The sequence below is a fragment of the Typopeltis vanoorti genome, chromosome 13, assembly GCF_054136105.1.
Source record: "Typopeltis vanoorti isolate ZY-2024b chromosome 13, IOZ_Tvanoo_1.0, whole genome shotgun sequence".
In the NCBI taxonomy this organism is placed as follows: Eukaryota; Metazoa; Arthropoda; class Arachnida; order Uropygi; family Thelyphonidae; genus Typopeltis; species Typopeltis vanoorti.
In genome coordinates this window covers 76,759,742-76,780,497 of record NC_143561.1, presented here as the reverse complement: position 1 = coordinate 76,780,497, position 20,756 = coordinate 76,759,742, and the positions used below count along the sequence as shown (strand labels likewise).

At 33.0% G+C, this 20,756-nt stretch overlaps 1 protein-coding gene across 1 annotated transcript in view; it reads right to left on the bottom strand.

The window, feature by feature from the left end:
* The window catches only part of ALiX (programmed cell death 6-interacting protein-like protein AliX), a 200,917-nt gene that overhangs the window by 22,613 nt on the left and 157,548 nt on the right, over window positions 1–20,756 (bottom strand). The window contains exons 10-13 of the mRNA XM_090402630.1: window positions 14,468–14,645; window positions 7,992–8,213; window positions 5,980–6,136; window positions 937–1,085 (exon numbers count right to left, since the gene is read on the bottom strand). Coding sequence (XP_090258756.1) covers window positions 937–1,085; window positions 5,980–6,136; window positions 7,992–8,213; window positions 14,468–14,645 — 706 coding nt within the window. The remainder of the gene's footprint in view (window positions 1–936; window positions 1,086–5,979; window positions 6,137–7,991; window positions 8,214–14,467; window positions 14,646–20,756) is intronic.

Genomic DNA, 20,756 nt, shown 5'->3' with positions numbered 1-20,756 from the left:
TTTATGGATTTTGTCATTTATAGATTTAGACTTTCCTATATGATCTCTAATTCCTTTAAATTGGACTTTTTTGATGCCTAATGCCCCCCCCCCCTGCTTCAATAGTCTTCACACATTTTGCAAGATTCATGATTGTGATATCTTTCTTCTATATTTTTACCATAACTTTTTTTTTGGGTACTTTAGATGATATAGCTGTCTTATGTTCATGTTGATAAGATCCTTCAAAAAAATTTTCATTTTTAGGCATCAAAATGTAAACATTGTGCACAGTTACTTTTTTTTTTTTTTTTTGTAATTTCTGGCTGCATTTTTTTTTTTTAAACAATTCTCCTCTATTAAAATGCTTCCCTCATCTCAAACTAAAAACTAAGTTTAAACAAACTGATTAATTAGCATTTAATACATAAAGTACAAGGACAGGCCACTGATAAAAAGCTAGGTAAACCTGAAATTAATATATTCAGAGCAACACTGTAAAAATAATCATCATCATCGAAATGAATGATATGGTAGCAAACAGTATAGCCTTTTGTAATTTTGGTGAGAAACACTTATTAATAAACAAGTTTTTGTTTCAAATAAGTATTCACTGTGTTGTTACTGTTTTAAAAAGAATATTGATTTTTTACAAAAGTGATGAATTTTACAAAACAAAAATGCTTATTAAAGGGTGTGTTTGTTATTCCTTTAGCACATGAATAAAGTTTCATATTATAGGTGTATTAGCAGTAATACTAGATATTACTTAGTATTTGGTATCTAAAGCTGGAACAAGGAAAATTCATGAAAATTTATAATTACTTTTTAAAAGGTTGGATAGTTTGAAGTATTGAGAAACAGAGGTGTGTGTGTGTGTGTGTGTGTGTGTGTGTGTGTGTGTGTGTGTGTGTGTGTGTGTGTGTGTGATTTAGTGAAAAAAAATTGCCCACTAACTTGAATAGCAGCTATTAGCTCTTCCTGTCTGCTTATACTTTCACGAACTTGTTTTTGTATAGGTCCATAGATCTCCCCTAGCATTTCCACAGAAAGAGCTTGTTCATTAACACTACCATCTTGGGACAAGGATGACAAGAATTTGGCCTCTGTTAAAAAGAAAAAAATATAACACTTAATGTATAAAACAGGAATTTAATACTGAAAAAAAAAATTAATAATATAAAAATATACCAAGCAGAATCCATATGGACATTCAGTGCTTATAAAAAGCATTCTGCATTGTAAAACTTATTACATTCATCAATTTCACAAAACCAGTTCAATTTTCTTTTTTAGATCAACTCTAAAGGATTATCAAAATTTGGACAAATTAACACAAGGCCGATTGTTATTTAATACACAAATCAAAATCTACCATGCTTTTCTCAAGGTACTCATAGGAACCACAGGAATAATACTTTGACATTGTGGAAAGTTCGAGTTTGCTATAATGAGAACTGACTGTAACACAAGAAAAAAAATTGTTGATAATGGAACAATGAATGTATTCTGCTCAAGATTTATGCATATCATGTAAATAAATCTGCTTGAAATAATATGCTCAGAAGGTTTTCTAAATAGGGAATTTTAGTGATCAGACCAGTTAGACCAGATTTTTTTTTCTCTTATAAATCATACTACTAATGTTCTTACAAAACACTAAAAATACAGTAAAGTATTTTCTCTGTATGGTTTACATACAGAGAAATTCTTACATCTAGTGGCTGTAATGTATATAGTAGACCCCCCCCCCTTATCCATGGGTTCGCTTTCTGCAGTTTCAATTACCCATGGTCAACCCCAGCCTGAAAATATTAAATGGGAAATTCCAGAAATAAACAACTCATAAGTTTTAAATTGTGTGCAGTTATGAATAGCATGATGAAATCTCACACTATCCCACCTGGAATGTGAATCATCCTTTTGCCCAGATAATTCACACTGTAGTGTGTACACTACATGCCCATTAGTCATTTAGTAGCGGCCTTGGTTATCAGTTTGCCTGTCACGGTATCGCAATGCTTGTGTTCAAGTAACCCTTATTTTACTTAATAATGGCCCCAATTGCAAGAGTAGGGATGCCGACAATTCAAATATGTCAAAGAGAAGCTGTAAAATGCTTCCTTTAAGTGAAAAAGGTGCAAGTTCTTGACTTCGTAAGAAATGAAAAAAATCTTATGCTGAGGTTGCTAAGATTTCATTCACATAACTTTTATTACAGCATATTGTTATAATTGTTCTATTTATTATTAGTTATTAATCTCTTATAAATTAAACTTCATTGGTATTTATGTATGTATAGGGGAAAAAAAAAAGTATATATATAGGGTTCAGTACTATCAGAGGTTTCAGGTATCCGCTTGGAGTCTTGGAACATATCCCCTATGAATAAGGGGAGGGGGGGACTACTGTATTATGATTTGCATTAGATTAACTATTGTGGATAACTTGATTATACTGTATTAGGTCAAATTCTTCCCTTTTTTTCTTTTATTTTTGTGGGAATGGCAGCAAGATAGAAATAATGGTCGATTTCAGTGGATTTTTGGTGCACTTCTAAGGGTTCTTTTTGGTTATTTTGATAATTAATTATAGCATCTCAAATTTATCATCATAGTGATGGTAAATTTGAGCTTCTGGTGATGTTCTGAGGAAGAACAGAAAACTATGCATCTTGTTGACCACATTTCCAATGATAAAATAATGTCACTGAACAGGTTTAAAAAAACTGGCATCAGAAAGAAGATTAAGTTTTTTTCTTTGTATTTCAATAATACTGGGGTAGATTTCCTGAACTTCAGGAACATGTCTTAAAGTTTTCCAAAACTGTCATTATATTCTACTTTCACTTACTGTACATCATAATAAATAATTATATCCAAGATGTGTACCAAAAGCTATATGCATCATTAATGTTTTACACTTAGGATTTTGTTCCTGTTCAGAATGTGCAACTAAAGTTATCTTATTGAAAAACTTTTACTTGATGAGAATGAACTTTAGCATAGTGCAGCCAAAGCAGTTTGAAATATCAGCAAAACAAAAGGCACAATTCTACAAAGAAGTCCACTGCACATGATTAGGTTTAAAGATATAATAAATTTTTAAAGGCTAGAAGCACAAGTCTGAGATACTTGTGCTTCTAGCCTTTAAAAATTTATTATATCTTATATCCAGTTCCAGAAGGCTACTCAGTCTGAGATCAATGGTGTCAAGCATAAATATATCAGCCGATGAAGATGTAAAGCACATAAGCATACTCAGATATTGTTAGCTGAATTGGTATGCAAAGGGAAAACTGTGAGAAGTCTTCGCCAGCTGGCTTGTCAAGATTAAAAGCTACTATCAAAATTTTCTGCATAAAATGACACTAGATCAATCTCAGTATTGTGAAAATGTCTGTAGAGAATTGCTTATCAGCATCAACATAAACTATGTTCAAACAAAGAACATCAAATGGATTAATCTGATCAAGTAGCATTTCTCATTTCAATGAGGACAGCTTGAAAAAAAAAAAATGTCATTTTGCATGTTTAATTTAAAAGTATAGTCAATTTAAAGGACTGTCTCAAAATTCTATAAAGAATGATTGTCCTTATTTCATTATTTTCAAACAGTTAAGTAAAAACTGTTCTGTATGAGGACTACTTGGAAACAAATTGAAAAGTAGTTTCTCTATCAATGAGATAATGGCAAACTGTATACCACAGTTTAAATGCAAGAAAAAAAAAGTTTTCTGAAATTTCCTAATCCAGAATCTAGATTTGAAATTGCCTGATCTCTTGTTCTGAATGGTGGCGCACTTTCTGTATGGACAGCACTTCAGAAATGCTGAAGAAATTAAGAACGAGGCGTTAAGTTTTTTGTTTCAAAGGACAAGACCTGGTATTGTACGTGGAATCGAATTACCTGCAAAGAGATAAATCAAGACTAAAGAACATAATGGCTTATATTTTGAATTTTACAGCTGAAAAACATTGAATATTTGTAATTTCAAATGTTTAAGGTTATACACTAGCATCTAAAAAAAATGTTAAAACTGTAGAAAGTTTTTCAGTTGGTTATGAAATAAATTATAATTTTAAGCAAGCCAAGGCAACTGATATGAAGTCAACAGTCTCTATATACAAGAAGCCTAGTTGCGAAGATACTTTACAAGCAAGCTTTGTGTGCTATAATTTACTTGATAAACAGATGAAAAAAAACTTTCTGATGCTATCTACGAGAGTATTTTAAAAAAATTTGTAATATACCATTTTGCTATTTATATATGAAAAATAAGACTTCTACACTGATTTACCTCAGTATCTTCTTGAGTTTAACTCGCACTGAGGAGCTCTCAACAGAGGTCAAAACTGGTCCAGATAGTGACCCTTCCCATAATGCATAGCAATATACATATCTGAAAGGAAGTGTGCCTTGGAATACTATGGAATACTAAGACAACTGATGTGAAGTTAACTTTTCTATACCAATAACCTAGTCATGAAGATACTTCAGGTACAAAGTATCTTATCATACCTGAATTACACTTGGATATAGGACTAAAACAAAAATATAATTTCTTGCCCATCATAATTTAAACTATCTGACTGAGGATATTCTCCCATGATTACAGAAGTAATACCAGTAATAGATCCTAATCAATTTAATTTGAAGCTTCAAGGATCAAAAATCACCAGGTTTGAAATAAACAATTTCAATGTGTACAATTCAAATTCATGTTCTTATTCAATTATGCTTTGTTTGCCTTTATCATCACTAACCTTGAAAATGCCTCAGTTACAGTATGTGACATACTGCATTTTTTACCCGTTGTGTTTTTAATGAACTATTAAAATTGTTTTACTAAGGTATAACTAACACATAAGTTTAAATATATGCACAATCTTTAACATGGATTCACCTCCCACAGATTTTGGCAGTTCACTTTATTAAAAATTGTAGTACAGTGAAACCTCGATTCATCATTTTTAAGTGGATGGAGAACAAAAACAAAAGTACTGGGAAACTATTAAAAATTATAGATAACAATTTAATGATTATTATTCAATGAAATACAGTATAAAATATTTAAAACACCACTTCTTGCTGAAAAAAAATCTTTGATGTTTGTTTTATGCAAACTTGATGCTTCAATTCAAAGCATGATCTTTCAAGGGCTAGAACACTTTCATGATCACTAGTGCTGTGTGCATAAAAGTAAGCCAGGGTAACAGATGAAGCACACGAGAACACACAAAATCACTTGCAATGAAGAAAAGCTCAAAAGTGATGCTCATAACCATCCGTGATGAAGTGTTACTCTCGACAATAGTACTGCCAAGTCTTCACTTAGTCCAAAGAAAAGGATGGAGAGCAAACAGTACATAGTTTCAAATTTTTAAAAAACTATCCATGGGGAAAATATCACATCAGAACTGATTTGTAAACAATTGATGCAATAAAATGACAGTTCGAGGATCGATGGAGTCAGGAAAAAATAGTGCTATTCATATAATGCTAGTTCCGAGACCAAAAAAGTAGATGAAATATGAGGGAAAACGAATGTAATGGGAATGATGAATCAGGGTTTCACTGTAATTATTTTCCTACTCTAAATGAGCTAAGCTTATTTTCATAGCTCTGTGCAGTGGATGGTTGCAATCCCTTCACAATTCAATTCCAAACTCACAGAACAATTTTCTTCTTTCTCTTTGTTCATTCCTTCCGACATAGTTCTTTAGAATAACTTCCATTTCTTACATGTTCCCTAAACACTACAACCATAAATTTTCATATGTAATGTTAAGTTTCTTTTGATTATCAACTCATTCACAACACAACTCCCAATGTGGGTTTTCTATATATATTATATATAAAATGTACATATAATTTTGAGAATCATGCATAGAAAATGCTTCAAATAGGAGCAGTACTGGTGATAATTATGTTTATAAAGATAAATTTCAACTGATTATAAAATAAATACGACTTAAAAATACTTTCAAAGATATTTACTCATGTCTGTTGTAGCACTTTTAAGCTCAGCTTCAATAGCTTCCCTCTCTGATTTAATAGTTTCCACTTGCTCCATTAAATCTTTCAACTGCTGAATAGAAGAACTGTTACCTAATGATGATGGGCTACCAGATGGGATACTATTAACAATTTCCTCCTGAAAACAGATAAAGTATGCTTAATTGCAAAATGGAAGAAAAAAAATGGTTATACAGTAATTTATTTATAAATAGGGTTCGGGTTCCAACATAGTTTGAAGTGAAAACCAATTTGAAGTTTTTTGGAATTGCAACTGGTGAAGCTTGTACAATGCACTAACATACATTACTATTTTAATGATGAATGATAAGCTAAGTGTTACAATATCAAATTCAGCTCAATGGAAGGTATTCAGTCAGCTAGTTCAATTTTTCATTATAATATTTGTGCAAAAAATCGTATATGATTTCAAGTAAAAGGATCAATAACATAGGAAAATGCTTGCCTCATAACCGCTCTCCATTTCTCCTCCCCTCAAAGAGTGCGAAGAGAGATGGAGGGCAGATGGTCAAGTCAATAGTAGAGAATACGAATCCTTGCATTTGCTAACAATAATTTCTAACAGGCAAAAATTATTTGTGCCCATTTAAATTACAATTGTTAAGAGACTTACTGAGAGGCAGATGGCAACAGATGTCAGAACATGGAATGGAATATGACTTACTACAATGATTGTAACTCCTCAGTGGGCAGGTCCATCTCCTGTCCTGATCTTATGGATGAAACAATTTGATTCTCAAACTGCTTCATGTCTGATGCAGATAAAAGTAGACTAGTTTATGTGCAGGAGCACCTTGATGGTCTATCAGAATCAATATACATTCAATTTCCCTTCATTTAATAATCCATGTGGTACTAGCTAAAACATTCCAAGCTTCGAGTTCTTCCATAACAAATGCCTTAAACACTGACTGTTGCTCTCCAGTGAGATAAGGTTATTCTTGTCAATTTAAATGCCAGAAAAACTCAGTCCTTTCTTCTTTCTCAAATGAAAGATCACATCCTTTCCTGTAAATATGATAATATCCAGATCACTAGGAATGATCAGATTTTTCAAGCCAACTTATTTAAACCTCTGGTCTTTCCTGGCAGAAACATATCCAAAGCCTCAAAAATCATGTTCTTGATGAAGGCATAATTTCTATATGTATAACTACATGTCCTATACAAATTCACAATGCACCCAACATTTTAAAATACATTTGGTATATAGTACACCAAAACTTCCTAATTATTGATTGCAATTAGAAGATGGTAATCTGGTTAACTGACACAGGCTCACTTCAGTCACTTTCTCACAGACACTGTATTTTCATGAAATCTGTATTTCATCATTTCTCCACTTTCTTCCAAGGCTGTTAAAACACAAGCAGCTAATGGTAGGTCAACATCCATTTCGGTACAACTATTATTTCTGATCTCCCTCTTTATTCCAAATACCATCCTATCCCTCATCAAAACATGATGTTTCTATGATTGGAACTACCAGTTGTTAATATATAAGTTCCTCCTCCTCCTCCTTTAACTACTTGCATTTGCACGTGACACTGATGTGCTACAGAATTTACAATTGCTTGTGAATCTGCATGTGTGTGTGTGGGGGGGGGGGGGGTAATATAAAAACAAAAATAAAATAAATGAGCAGAGAGCAGGAGATTGGTAATTTGTGGAGTTCATGTCTTTGCCTTCCTAAATGAACTTAGGTCTCCTAATGGAAGGTTGATCATGATATATACTAAAACAAACCTGAAGTAATCAAGTATTTTTTTATTTTTATAAGGAAGTATTACAACATGCAGTAATTTGTTTTGCAAGTATCCAATGGATTACTCTTTCACTAAGTATTTGGCTGATCCAGGCAAATACTTAGAAAAAAAAATAGAACATAGTAATATCAATGCATTTTCCACAATATTCTGAACCTAAACTAGCAAAAATGTAAGAACTAATGAAAAACTATTTTTATAATTTACCTCTGATCTGCTCAAAAGCTCTATTTTATCGCTGTGTTTTCCAAATTTCTCTCTTACTACTGCATCAGCTGCAACTGCATTATTGATAATTTGTCGATACTTCTGTGCATTAACTTTAAGTGGAGCATTTAATTTATCCGATTGTGTACGTGTCCATTTCTCCCTAAACTGTGATCGTAATTGATTGTCAGACTCCTCTTCTTCTTGCAGCATTCTCTCTGCCTTGAATTAATAATAATTTTTAAGTTTAATAATAACAATAACAAAAAACAGAGGAAAAAATTAATATAAAGTAACATCATATAGCAAGCAGCTGTAAACTACATGATTTAAAATTTATAAAAAGGATGAAAATTTTACTCATAACACACAATCTAATTTAAATTTTTGAGTAATGGATTGGTGAAAATTATTTGGCAAATCAATGGACATCAGGTATTGTCATTCTCTAAACAAATAAGGGAAACAAACAGTAACATATACTACTGTGAAAATAATCAATTAAAATTCTGAATATTTTTACGTATTGTTTATGTTAATATGTTTATTAGTTTTGTTTTCATAACACACATTATCGGCTCTTGCGATGTGCCCGTTATGGAAATTGTTTTGTTAAAAGTGATATATAAAGCAGTTAAAAATTTAATGTACTTACTGGATTTGAATAGTTGTGTTACTTTAAACAAATTTATTATGGTTTGAAATATTAAGTTTTGTGTTTTATGAGGACATTCTCTTGTCGCTAACGGAGACAACGTGTCAGCCATTATACAGTACTTAGTTTCCTCGCTTGCCACGGAGTGCGCATGCTCGCCGAAAAGTATGATGAGTGATTGACAGCTGACAAGAAAGCGTTCGGTATCTGAGTAATGCCTGTAAACAAGTGAGCGTTCGGAAGGAATTTAGAACACAGGCCGAGAGATATTTAGGTTCAGGAAGAACTTAAGTTTTTTATGTGACAGTCGGAAGAAAATTAATAGTAGATTCCGAAAAAGGAATCGTGGAACTATTAAGTTTTAATGTGGAATAAGTATGTGGATGAATAAAAGGAAAATATTGCTATATGCGTTTTAAATGGAATATTGGAGGAAACACTAATTGAAAGATTAATAGTAGATTCCGAAAAGGGAATCGTAGAACTGTAAGTTTTTTTTTATTGGAAGAATTAAGACTGTCAATAAGCATTTAGTGAATAAAAGAAGAATTTGCTATTTACGTTCTAAAGGAATGTTCAAGAAAACTCTGATTAGGAAGTTTCATCTGTATTAAGGATGCCAGATCTGACTATTATTTCTACTGAAATTAAGTCAGGAAGAATTAATGTGTGTTACATAAGTGATGAGAAAGAATCCTGTAAAAATGAAGAATAGAATTTTTTTTATTGGAAGAGTTAAGACTGTCAATAAGCATTTAGTGAATAAAAGAAGAATTTGCTATTTACGTTCTAAAGGAATGTTCGAGAAAACTCTGATTAGGAAGTTTCATCTGTATTAAGGATGCCAGATCTGACTATTATTTCTACTGAAGAAAAGAGAAAGAATTAAGTCAGGAAGAATTAATGTGTGTTACATAAGTGATGAGAAAGAATCCTGTATAAATGAAGAATAGAGTCATATATCTATTGAAAAAAGCCTTGACCGAGAAAGAAACTGGCTATGAACATTTTTTGTGATTGTGCAAACAAAGTGTTTAGTTTAGTCTTAAGTGTAAGTTTATTTTTAAAAGGCCTTGGATCCCATATATATATATATATATATATATATATATTGTTTTTGTTTTATTAAATGTGTTTATTTTGTATTTTGGTCTTGAGTCAGTGATTATTTGGATTCTGAAAGAAAGAGTTAAGATCACTGCATCAATTGGAGTGAACCCTTGTGCACATAATAACATATAGGTACATTCGATAATAAATTAAAAATAATTGTTAGAAACAGAGATCATCTCTATGGTAGGAATAATATTAAGATATAATATCTATGAATATCCTTATCTATATAAAAATCCACCAATTATTAACACTACCAAATACAAAAATAATACCTTACGATAATTCTATATGCTTATAAAATCATTGGAAGTTCTTTATTATGAAAAGATCAAAGACCATTCCCAATAAAATGGAATGAAAATGATAATTTATGAAATTCACTAACAGATTTCATAAACTGCCATTCTGTTAAAATCATACACTTCATTTATGAAGTGATAAGCTCTCTTATATATTACACATTCACAAAACTACTGTACCTCTATCTCTCATCATTACTGATGAGATTTGGTCAAAATTTGATGAACCTTCCAAAACCTGAAGGTCCTAATCAAACTCTTTCAAATTTTATTTAAACTACTGTATTTATTATACACCTTCAAGCTCTTATTGCTTTACACATAATGAAAAGCAATAAAAGGGTTTGAATGAATTCTTCTATACCTAAGAAGGTGTGTGGGTATAACTCGCAAAAAATTTACCTAAAAGTTGCAAGAATTAGACTAACCAAATATGGCATACAGCTTTCTTTTATCATAAGTGTAAAAAAAGATGTTTGGTTGGACTCTACCAAATTCTTTCAGAATGTATTTAAACAGTAAAAGCTGACTAATCAAATTTGGTATGCTTCCTCTTATAACTCATAGTAGTTTAACAGTTTTGGTCCTCTGATCCATGTGTATGTGTGGTGGGGGGAAACAGGTGATTGTGTTTAGGTATATTAGGTATATCCTAATGCTTACTACTTATTAAAACTAGTAAGCATTAGGAACACAAAATAAATATATAATTTTCTTATGACTCAAATCAATGCAAAAGTTTGGCTAGCTCATTCTACCTTTTGAGATTCTAATAAAACTCAAGAAAATTTTATCTAAAGAGTAAGTAAGACCCAGGATCTTAATTCTATCACCATCATTAATTTCCTGATAGGTACCCTAAAGGGTGTATAGACTACTATGACAGAACCACATGATTAAGCTTACATTATTATTAATTTCCTATCAACAATTTCCTGCCAAATTAGTCTGTTACTTGACAACACTCCAATAATGTCGTATCTAACATTTCATGCTTCTACGGCACTTCTGACTGAATCAATCCACTTAAACCTGCCTTCCTTTGGGTCACTTTCCTGCCATACTTTCTTCACCCATTCTATTTAAGTAGCTACTATGCTCACAGATTCTTGAATGCTACAAAGTCAAGTTCCTTTCTAATATCTTTATTTTTAACATGATTCTGCTATAGATGCCATCTGTTCATCCCCCTAATTTTTCTCAGAACTCTCGTATCCATAGGTTTCTGGTCTTTAATCAAGTGCTTGATTTCTAATCCAATATCACTGATCCATAATTTAAAACTGGTTTGAATACCATCTTATATACTACTAGTGTAGTGTTTTGGCTAATTTCTCTCTTATTCTATATAAATTTATCCAATGGGTTCAGTCTACCATACCAGCTTTGATAATTTTGATGTCTATTTTCAATATTTAATTTGCCATCTTCACTAAAAATTGGCCAAAGAATATGTAATTTAGAGACATAAATTACATGATACACAATAGAAATACACCAATTTAATGCGATATGCTGAGTGTTCTATCTATGTGAATTTATTCACATCTTTATATTGGAACAGTGTTGGATAGTAAAGACTAGTCCAAGAGTAAACTGGCAAGCATTAACTATGTTCTTTTCTCCAAATTTTCCCAAATCGTTTCTTTATGTCTGGAATTCATTTCCTAATCTGCTATTCAGGCTAAACAAGAACCAGCTTTTCCTTTGTCACCTCTAATGACTCAAACACACACCAGTATTTGAAATTGCTCATCATTTAATAAGTTTATGCCATGGTTATCATTCAGAAGAATTTTACATTTCTGTTTCTTCTGGTAGCACCAATTACGTCAACATGGTATTTGAGTCCTCTGCTTGGCTAACTCCAAATTACAAGTGTATCCTTGTTTGTTCAGTATAGAGCAATATATGCTGAACAAATGAGTTCAGTATCTTTTACTGAACAGAATAAAAGAAGGACATGTTTCCTGGCAGATATTTAGTAATGGGATACACAAATGACAAGGTGAAAAGCTCACTCAGATCTCTGCATTCCTCACAGGCTATGTAGGGGTCTCATACCAGTTATCTAGCATTGACCCTTGAGCAACCCTCGTTAATAACCAAATGGCAATAAATTCTTAAAATTCCATGACATACTCTGAAAATTTGTAATTAATTTTCAAAAATTAATTTATATCAAAAACTTGAGCCTTGATGCACAAAAGAACATTTCATTATATTATCTTCATCCACAATCTTGATATAAATCCTTATGAAGTATAAGGGGTACTCTGATACTTATTAATCTCCTTTGTGCCCCATGGCACATAAGGCCAAGATCCATCTCCTAGGATTATTTTTCTTTCTCCTAGTATCAAACACCTGTTTTGTTAACTTATTCATTTCCCATTCTGTTTAAGTGCTTATACCACCTTAGATCAGCTCTATTCATATATTTTCGAACTAATGATGTCAAGGTCTTCCTTTATCATATTTTTAATGATTATGCTCAAATTCTCATATCAAAAGTTTTTGATTAACTGTCACTTCTAGCTGGCCGAGTGGTCAGCATATCTGCACTCCAGCCAAAAGGGTGCAGGTTCGAATCCCGCCACGAGCATGGATGTTTGCAATTGTCTGTGAAAATATTAGTGGTGGACAGTAGATGGTGTTGGTGTAGTTGCAGTTAGTTGTGGAGACAGATTTGTAGAGTAGGTGCCCTCCCTCGATGAGTCTTTGGACTTCCTGGAGGTTTTACACAATAATAATAACCCAGCTCTCAGATCCATAAAGTTAAAACACTGTAATGTATACATCTACTTTAAGGTATTTTGGTTGATAGTTTTTCTCCTGTTCTCATTTCCAGATTTATGCCATTTTCACAAAAAATTTTGTCTAAATAGATAAAAGTTTATTCGTTTTAGGTCTCTCTAAGAATGCAGTTCATCTTTCCCATATGTTTGCCTGTTTTGACTTCCCCCTCCTCTCTCTCCTGATTTTTCAGAAATGCCTACTGTACCAAACTCAATACAGCAGTATTTAATTTAGTCAAAGAGTCCTGAAAACTGCACTGTATCCAACTTTGATATCAGGTAATCTTTGTGTCACTTTCCTTCATGTGATCTACACAGATGAACAACGGAGATAGTGCGCATCCTTGTCTTATGCCAGATTTTGCCTTAAAGCATTTTCCTGTATGTCCATCCATTCTATGGTTCTTTGAATGCTTGGTTTTTGTTATCAACTCCCTTTACTTTTTCTTGAATAATATTTGTATATTTGAGTTTACAGTTTTTGATAAGTCAAAGTTGAGCAACTGTAAAAGTTGCTCAACTTTGACTATTTTTAAAACTTGCATACACATTTCTCTTTTCGAAGTGATACTCATTTTATCATATTATAAAATAAATAATCGGCATTTAGTGATTGAAGCTAAATGATCACCACTTCATATTTTAAAATCTCCTTATATTCTTGTATTCCAAACCAAATTAAATATTGCTATCAACAATTATTTCTTGCAAGTTTGCTTCAAACTCACTGATAAGGTGCAATTAGTCGAAAAGTCGCTCTACAAAGACTATGCAACTGAAAATATTAAGATATCTACTTGATTATTTTGAATTATTATATAAAAATATATTTTGTTTTGATTATATAGAGAAACCTGTGGAGAATTCATGACTAAGTTTAACACACGTAAACCACAGTAGTAGGTTTTTTTTATTATGTAAATATTTCGTCCTAGGTATCTTAGAACATCATCAGTACAGTACAGACTAGGATATGGTCTTGATGTTCCAAAATTTCAGAACATCAAGACCATATCCACCTCATCAAACCGCTTAAATCAGGTCTTGCTCAACATGGAGTTGAAAACCAAACCACAACATTGATTAGAAAAACACAAAAACTTCTACACGGATCTTCCTATAAATATGAACATTTATATAAAGAAAGTGCTGAAGCCCTATTCCACAGACCAAATCTAAAACCGCAATGATGTTCTTGCCATCCCTAAAGTATGGGAAATTGTCATACAAAATTGTGTAAAATAATAACTTAACTGTAATTAATTTTAATTTAAGTTCAGACCACAATGTGCCACTGCACGCAATTTGGATTCCTTTGTAAGTACGTGCCCTTTCTTTTGTTATTCCTAGTATTGCCTTACTGTACTGATGATGTCCTAAGATACCAGGACGAAATATTTATGTAATAAAAAACCTACTATTGTGGTTTCCATGTGTTAAACTTAGTCATATATTCTGTTTATAACAACTATATTAAACAATCATATTATTCATGATTATTTATTATGGCACTAATTAAATTTTTACATTTTAATGCTTATTAAACTACTTCTTCTGATTGTTGGGTAACCTGGTTAAATGAATTTAATTCACTTTCTTTAGTCTTACCTCATCTAAAATTTCTTTATTTCTTTTAAGAAGTTCTGGTAAATCATCAAAGAGCTTTTGAATAGCATCAATTCCACCTTTCTCTCTAACAGAATAAGCTTTTTCTCTAAGTGATTGAGGTAAAGTATTCCCAGTTGTATCTTCTAAAGCAGCTGGAAGGTTTAAAGATGCTAAAACACTACAAGAAAATAATTATTAAAATTATTAATTTTATTCAAAATTAATATTTCAACAGATTTACAGTATAATTTACATTGTTCTAAAAACAATACCTAATAATGGAATATGAACTATATTGTGGTAGGCACAAGTCCTTTAACATACTATGCTTTCAATTACTTTCTCATATTTTGATGTTTAAATTTACATAATGTGCATAAACTTCTTTTTAAAGTAATAATCCCATATACAAAAAAAAGAGCAAACAAAAAAACATTGCATTAGTACTATGGGACAGATTAGAATGTTGGGAAAAGATCAAAGAACCCATTGATGTCTTAAGTATAGTTATAATCCCAGTAAGTTGTGATGAATAAAGTATATTTTAATGAGTAGAAATGGAAGGATGAAAGAAGACAGAGCTGGCTTAGTAAGTTGAGTTGGATATATACATATATTGACTGGTTGTTGTTTTTTCTTGTGAAAGTATTGAGAATGGAAAGATTGTAGATGCTAGTTTAGCTGAAGAGGATCAAGGGAAGTACCTACAGAAACATATAGAGCATAAACAGGCTATATGATAGAGTAAAATGAGTTTGCAAGGGGTGTCACTAATTAGCTAGACTACTACTTCCACAGAGGAATCAAGAGTAAGGTTTCAGTATCATTCAAATGTACAGCTGATTTAGATTTTGTAAAACAAGCACCTTATATAGGAAAACCTGCTTTCCCTACTGTAAAAGAAAAGAATGTTTGATGTTTTCTGAAAGCTAGTGCAGCACTTTATGTTTTGATCAGAAAGGTTTGTCTTTTGATGATCAAAAGATCATAATTGCAACCTCCCCACCCCAAAAAAAAAAGACAGGGCCAATTTAGTTTCAAATGAAATTGACAAAGTTACCCATTTCCTTTCCAAAATACTAGAGATTACCATTATCACCACATATGGGTCAGTATGGACTGTCAAACACACAATATAAAGCCTCTTCCAGTCAAGTCATCCCTACCTTCTCATTGTAATGGCCTATTTCCACAAACAGAGCTCTGGCATGGCGAGTATTGCTGCTTTAGTTGTGCATATCTTCTCTAGTTGTAAGGAAATGCATACTAAACCTCTAGGTGCTAGATTTCTTTCAACACCTAGAGAAACACCACCCTGCTTTTTGGAGGTGTGAAGTGGCTTCTGCCATGTTTCATTCTCAGAGTAGGACCTCTGGTTTCTGCACCCCCCTCTCATGCATGCATTTTGGCTGATGTCCTTGCTGGGCATACTTGTTACATTGTTATTATTCAACTAGGGAGCCAGTAACTGCTCCATTTGAGGGTACAGCAGTAAAACAGTTTCTGCAGGCTGGCTGCCAGATAGCGCATGGAGCTGAACCTGATGGTATAATTCGCCCACCGTTTGTAGGTCCCTGCTTCGCATCTTTCCAAGAATAGTTGATTCATGCTGAAGGGGGAGAAAGAAATGAAGGACGTCCGAATTGGTCGCCAACACGCAAAATTACGTGCTTTATAGGTAAAATTTTCCAACTGTTATACAAGCAACATAGTTAACTACAATAATCATAAAAGAGAAGTTAATTTTCCGACCGGTAATAATAAACAACTCATCCCACAATATGGACTGATTACCCTATTATCAGAATGGGTTCTCCTTTTTCTGAGATGCGTAGAAGTGTCGAAGGACCTCTAATCAGTGGGCGAACTATAATGCATCTGCTGGAAGTTTCTGGATCGGCTGGCAAATGATCCTGCTGCCACTTACCCTGCTAGGTCATGCTTGGAGGGAGACTGAGTCAATGGTATGCAGAACACACTATCCAAGGCCACATTTAAACTGGAGTTTATGTACACAAGTTCCCACATGCCCCTACTCTTTATTTCCTGAATCAACCGGTTTACACATGAAAGGCAATCATAAAATTACTAGCATTTTAACTGCAGATAACTCCCATAAAAAATAATAAGAAATCTAAAAATATAAATACAAAAATTGGAACAAATAATAAAAATATGCCCCAATCCATTCAAAAGAAAGGCAAAATTTTTTCCAATAAAAAAAAAAATTGTCCATATTCATTTCACCGATATTTGAAGCATTACAAACGTTAGTGACATACATTACCACTTACAGACATCAAAATATGATCTCTTTTTCCTAAAAATCCCCCATCAAAGGCTATCCAACTTGGAATCCCTACTTTTCGATCTGCTCTAGCTGAAGATTTCCTTACTTCAACTTTACAGTCTTCATTGATGCCTTTACCACTCTCCTAACTATGACACTCCTGCTGTCCTTTTTGACTACCTATCATTAAAAATTGATTTCTTACAAACTAAAACCCAAATTGTGAGATTGTGTTATGGATGTCCCCAATGAGGAGACAAACTAGCTATCCCTACTGCAACTTCACAGATCAAGTTAGAAGGGAAGCTGAATCATTTGCCATTAGTCATGACCTAACACAAATAATCAATCTGCTAGCCATAATACAAGACAATCCTCATCATTCTACCAACATTCTTGACCTTTTCTTAACTAGCTCTCCCTCTAAATACACTGTGGATATCTACTCTCCACATGGTAATTCTGACCACAATCTTATTCAAGTCTCCTTTTCTACAGTTCGTCCTCCTCCCAGCCAATCTCGGCCTCATACCCTACGGCACTGTAATTGTGCCAACTGTGATGACCTCTGGAATTTTTATGCTGTTTTCCATGGTCAAATTACTGCCTTGCTCTCCTGATCTAAACACCTACACTGAAAGCAATGTGAGCCTTCATTCCCACTCCAATGCAAACCGTGGCATCTACCCAACAGCATGGAAGCAAGCCTACATTCTCTCATTCAAATTCTGTACCCAAGAAGGGAGACAAAAGATGTAACTATCGACCCATTCATCTCACCTAAGTACTTTCAAAAGTGATGGAGAAAGTTATCAACAACAAGCTTCTTCATTACGTGGAGACTCAGCAGTTAATTGGCAATCACCAGTATGGATTCTGTCATTCAAATTCCATAGCCGACCTCCTGGCTAATCTTACTCACATTTGAACAAATTCGTGTTATTGCTCTCAACATTTCAAAGGCATTTGATTGTGTCTGGCACTGATGCTCCTGAATAAGCTGCTATCTTATGTTCTCCTTTCTACACTATGATTGGATTGCCAGCTTCCTCACTGGTCATTCATTGTGTGTCATGGTAGATGGCTTCCTCTCATCAGATTTCCCCATCAATGCTGAAATATCATAGGGTTTTGTGCTCTCACTCATGATCTTCCTCCTTAATATCAATGACTTCCTTTCTCAGACTTCAAATCCTATTCACAGCTTTGCTGACGACAGTACTTTTCATTTTTTTCCTCATTCAATAAACCTTGCAGCACCCTAATGTTAGATGCCTCAAGACCTTCCATAACCATCAACTTGAACACTGACATCCTCAACATTCTCAAATGAGGTGAAGACACTTAGTAAATTTCAATTAAAAAAAAAAAAACTCAAGCCTGTCTTATCACTCCACTAGATAAATCCTACCTTATCCCCTCTCATTTCTGATAATGTCCCAGTTTCCTTCCAAGATCAACTTTCTCTTTTTGGGTCACACCAGTTTATTCTAGCACAAATCACTGTTGCTAATTTAGCTTTTTTGGAGCTAGATTTAGCTCCTTTTTTCCTTCCTCAGCTCCAAAAATTTTAATCTAGCACCTAGCTCCAAATCTAGTTCCTTCAGACTTTGTTTCAGCTCTTTTTTAGTTGTTTTTATAATCTACTCTTAAAGAAATTGTTTTAAAAGTTTTCCAGATGTTCGCATTTGATAAAGAATTGTATTGTACATTTGGTGCAAGTATCATACACATTTCAAATGCACGATGATGTCAGTCATGTGACCCAACAGTCTGCCATTTTGCTGCCTTGAAGTTGATAGTACAGTTCTACAAGTTAGTCTGTTGCAGTGTTCGAGTTGATAGTTACAATAATGAGTGGAAAGTTTTCAGAGCCTGATCACAATTCATTGCAGTAAAGAGTGGCATACTCTTTTTCAAAAATGAGCAAAGAGACAAATAAAGCTTACAAGCAAAAATTTAGGAGGGAGTGGTTGCAAATGGGAATGTTTAGTAAATGGCTGTGTGAAGTTCCTCAAGCTACAAAAGGCCACTAAGTTTTGCAGATGTGATATAGCTGCTAAATATTGTCAGCTTGCAAAGCATAGTGAAACTAAAACATCTTGCTGCAGTTCCATATAAGGTTGTTCCTTTTACAAATATGCTTGTGAAGAGTATGAAGACAGCGAACTACGAAGGCAGCTTAGCATTATTTCTTTGTTGTCACTCATCATTGAACAGTTGCGATCATCTAGTAGATCTTTGCAAAAATATCATCCCAGAACAGTCAAATTATGCCAAAGGTAAAAATGCACCGAATCAGGTGCTCTGCAATTGTAAAGAATATTCTAAAAGCAAGCATTTTGAAGAAGATCTAATTGCAGATATTAGAGATGGAAATTTCAGAATGCTAATAGATGAATCGAATGATATCACAGTGAATAAGATTTTAGAAATTACGATCATTTATTATAGCAAGAAATTCAACAAAATTATGCATACATTTCTAGTGGTATTGTGGCTGCACTGAAAAAAAAACAGAGCTCTTGACCAAGAAACTGGACGTTAAAAATCTCATTGCAATTAGTACAGACACACCAATGGTTGGCGTCAATAATTGCGTTTATGAACAATTGAAGGTATATATTCCCTCCTTAATCTTAATTAGGTGTGTATGCCATTCATTGCAACTGGCAATATCTCATACTTGTGCAGAATCTCTCCCAAGAAAATTAGAATTTTTAGTTGCTGAAATGTATAAGTGGTTTTCACATTCTTTTTCAAGACATATTCCCTCTGCATATTTTCAAATCTAATAAGCTTTTTTTCTCCTCAACTTTCTGCTTATTCTGGTACTAATGCATTATCAGTCAAACATCAGACATAGGATTACCATAAAAAACTGGTTTAAAATGAAGATTTAATATCATGCTGATACTGAAAAAGCCAAACTCACTAAAACAGTGAGATTATACAACAATTAGCTTAATATGCAATGCCTTGAATTATTTTTAGAATATTAGATATCAAAATCTGAAAGAAGGTTAAAGTCTATTAAATTAATTAAATGAAGAACAACATGGATTCTGAACTGGAAAGAGCAAAAGCAATGATAGCTATAATTTTTCATGTAATTCTAACAGATGACATCAGTTCACTTTCCTAATTTTTTTTTTTTCAACTCTCATAGTCTCCAGTCTGCAATGAAATGTTTGATTCCTAACTGAACTCATGAATCTATCATCATCAAATTACTGATATGCACCCTCATGGGATGTACAGGATATTATAACTACATGAAAAGTTATACCATTTCTAACTTCTGATCAACAATTTTCTTCCAGATTAATTGGTTACCTGTCAAGACTAATATTATCAGATCTTATATTTCTGTCTTCTAAGGCACTTTTTACTATATAAGTCTACCTATAGATTGGTCTTCCTCTGGGTCATTTTTCATACCAATATTACAAAGAACACTTGTTTTGCTGATCTTTCCTCTCCCATTCTGTTTAAGTGACCATACCACTTTAAATTAGCCCTGCTCTCACATTCTTAAATGCTAACAATTCAAGTTTTATTCCTAACAGCTTCATTTTTAATATGATTTTACCATTGACATCATCTATTTAGACCCCTAACTTTTCTCAGAACTCTCTTATCCATGGTCTCAAATCTTTGATCAAGAGGTTTATTTCTAACCCAAATCTTAGATCTATAACTTAAAGCTAGTTTAGACAATGTCTTGTATATTGCTAGTTTAGTTTTTTTTTTGGCAAATTTCTCTTATTTCATATAAATTTATTCAACTGGCTCCCAATCATATCAGCTTTGCTAATTCTGTTGCCTATTCCCATATTCCCATATTTGCTATCTTCACTAAACATTGTGTCTAAATAGCTGAAATGTTTTACTTGTTCTATAGGTTCACTATTCAAAATACAGTTTGATGTTTTCAATGTCTGTCTTTTTATTGCTGATTTTTATACAAATTTATTACAAGTTATTCAATTTAGTCAA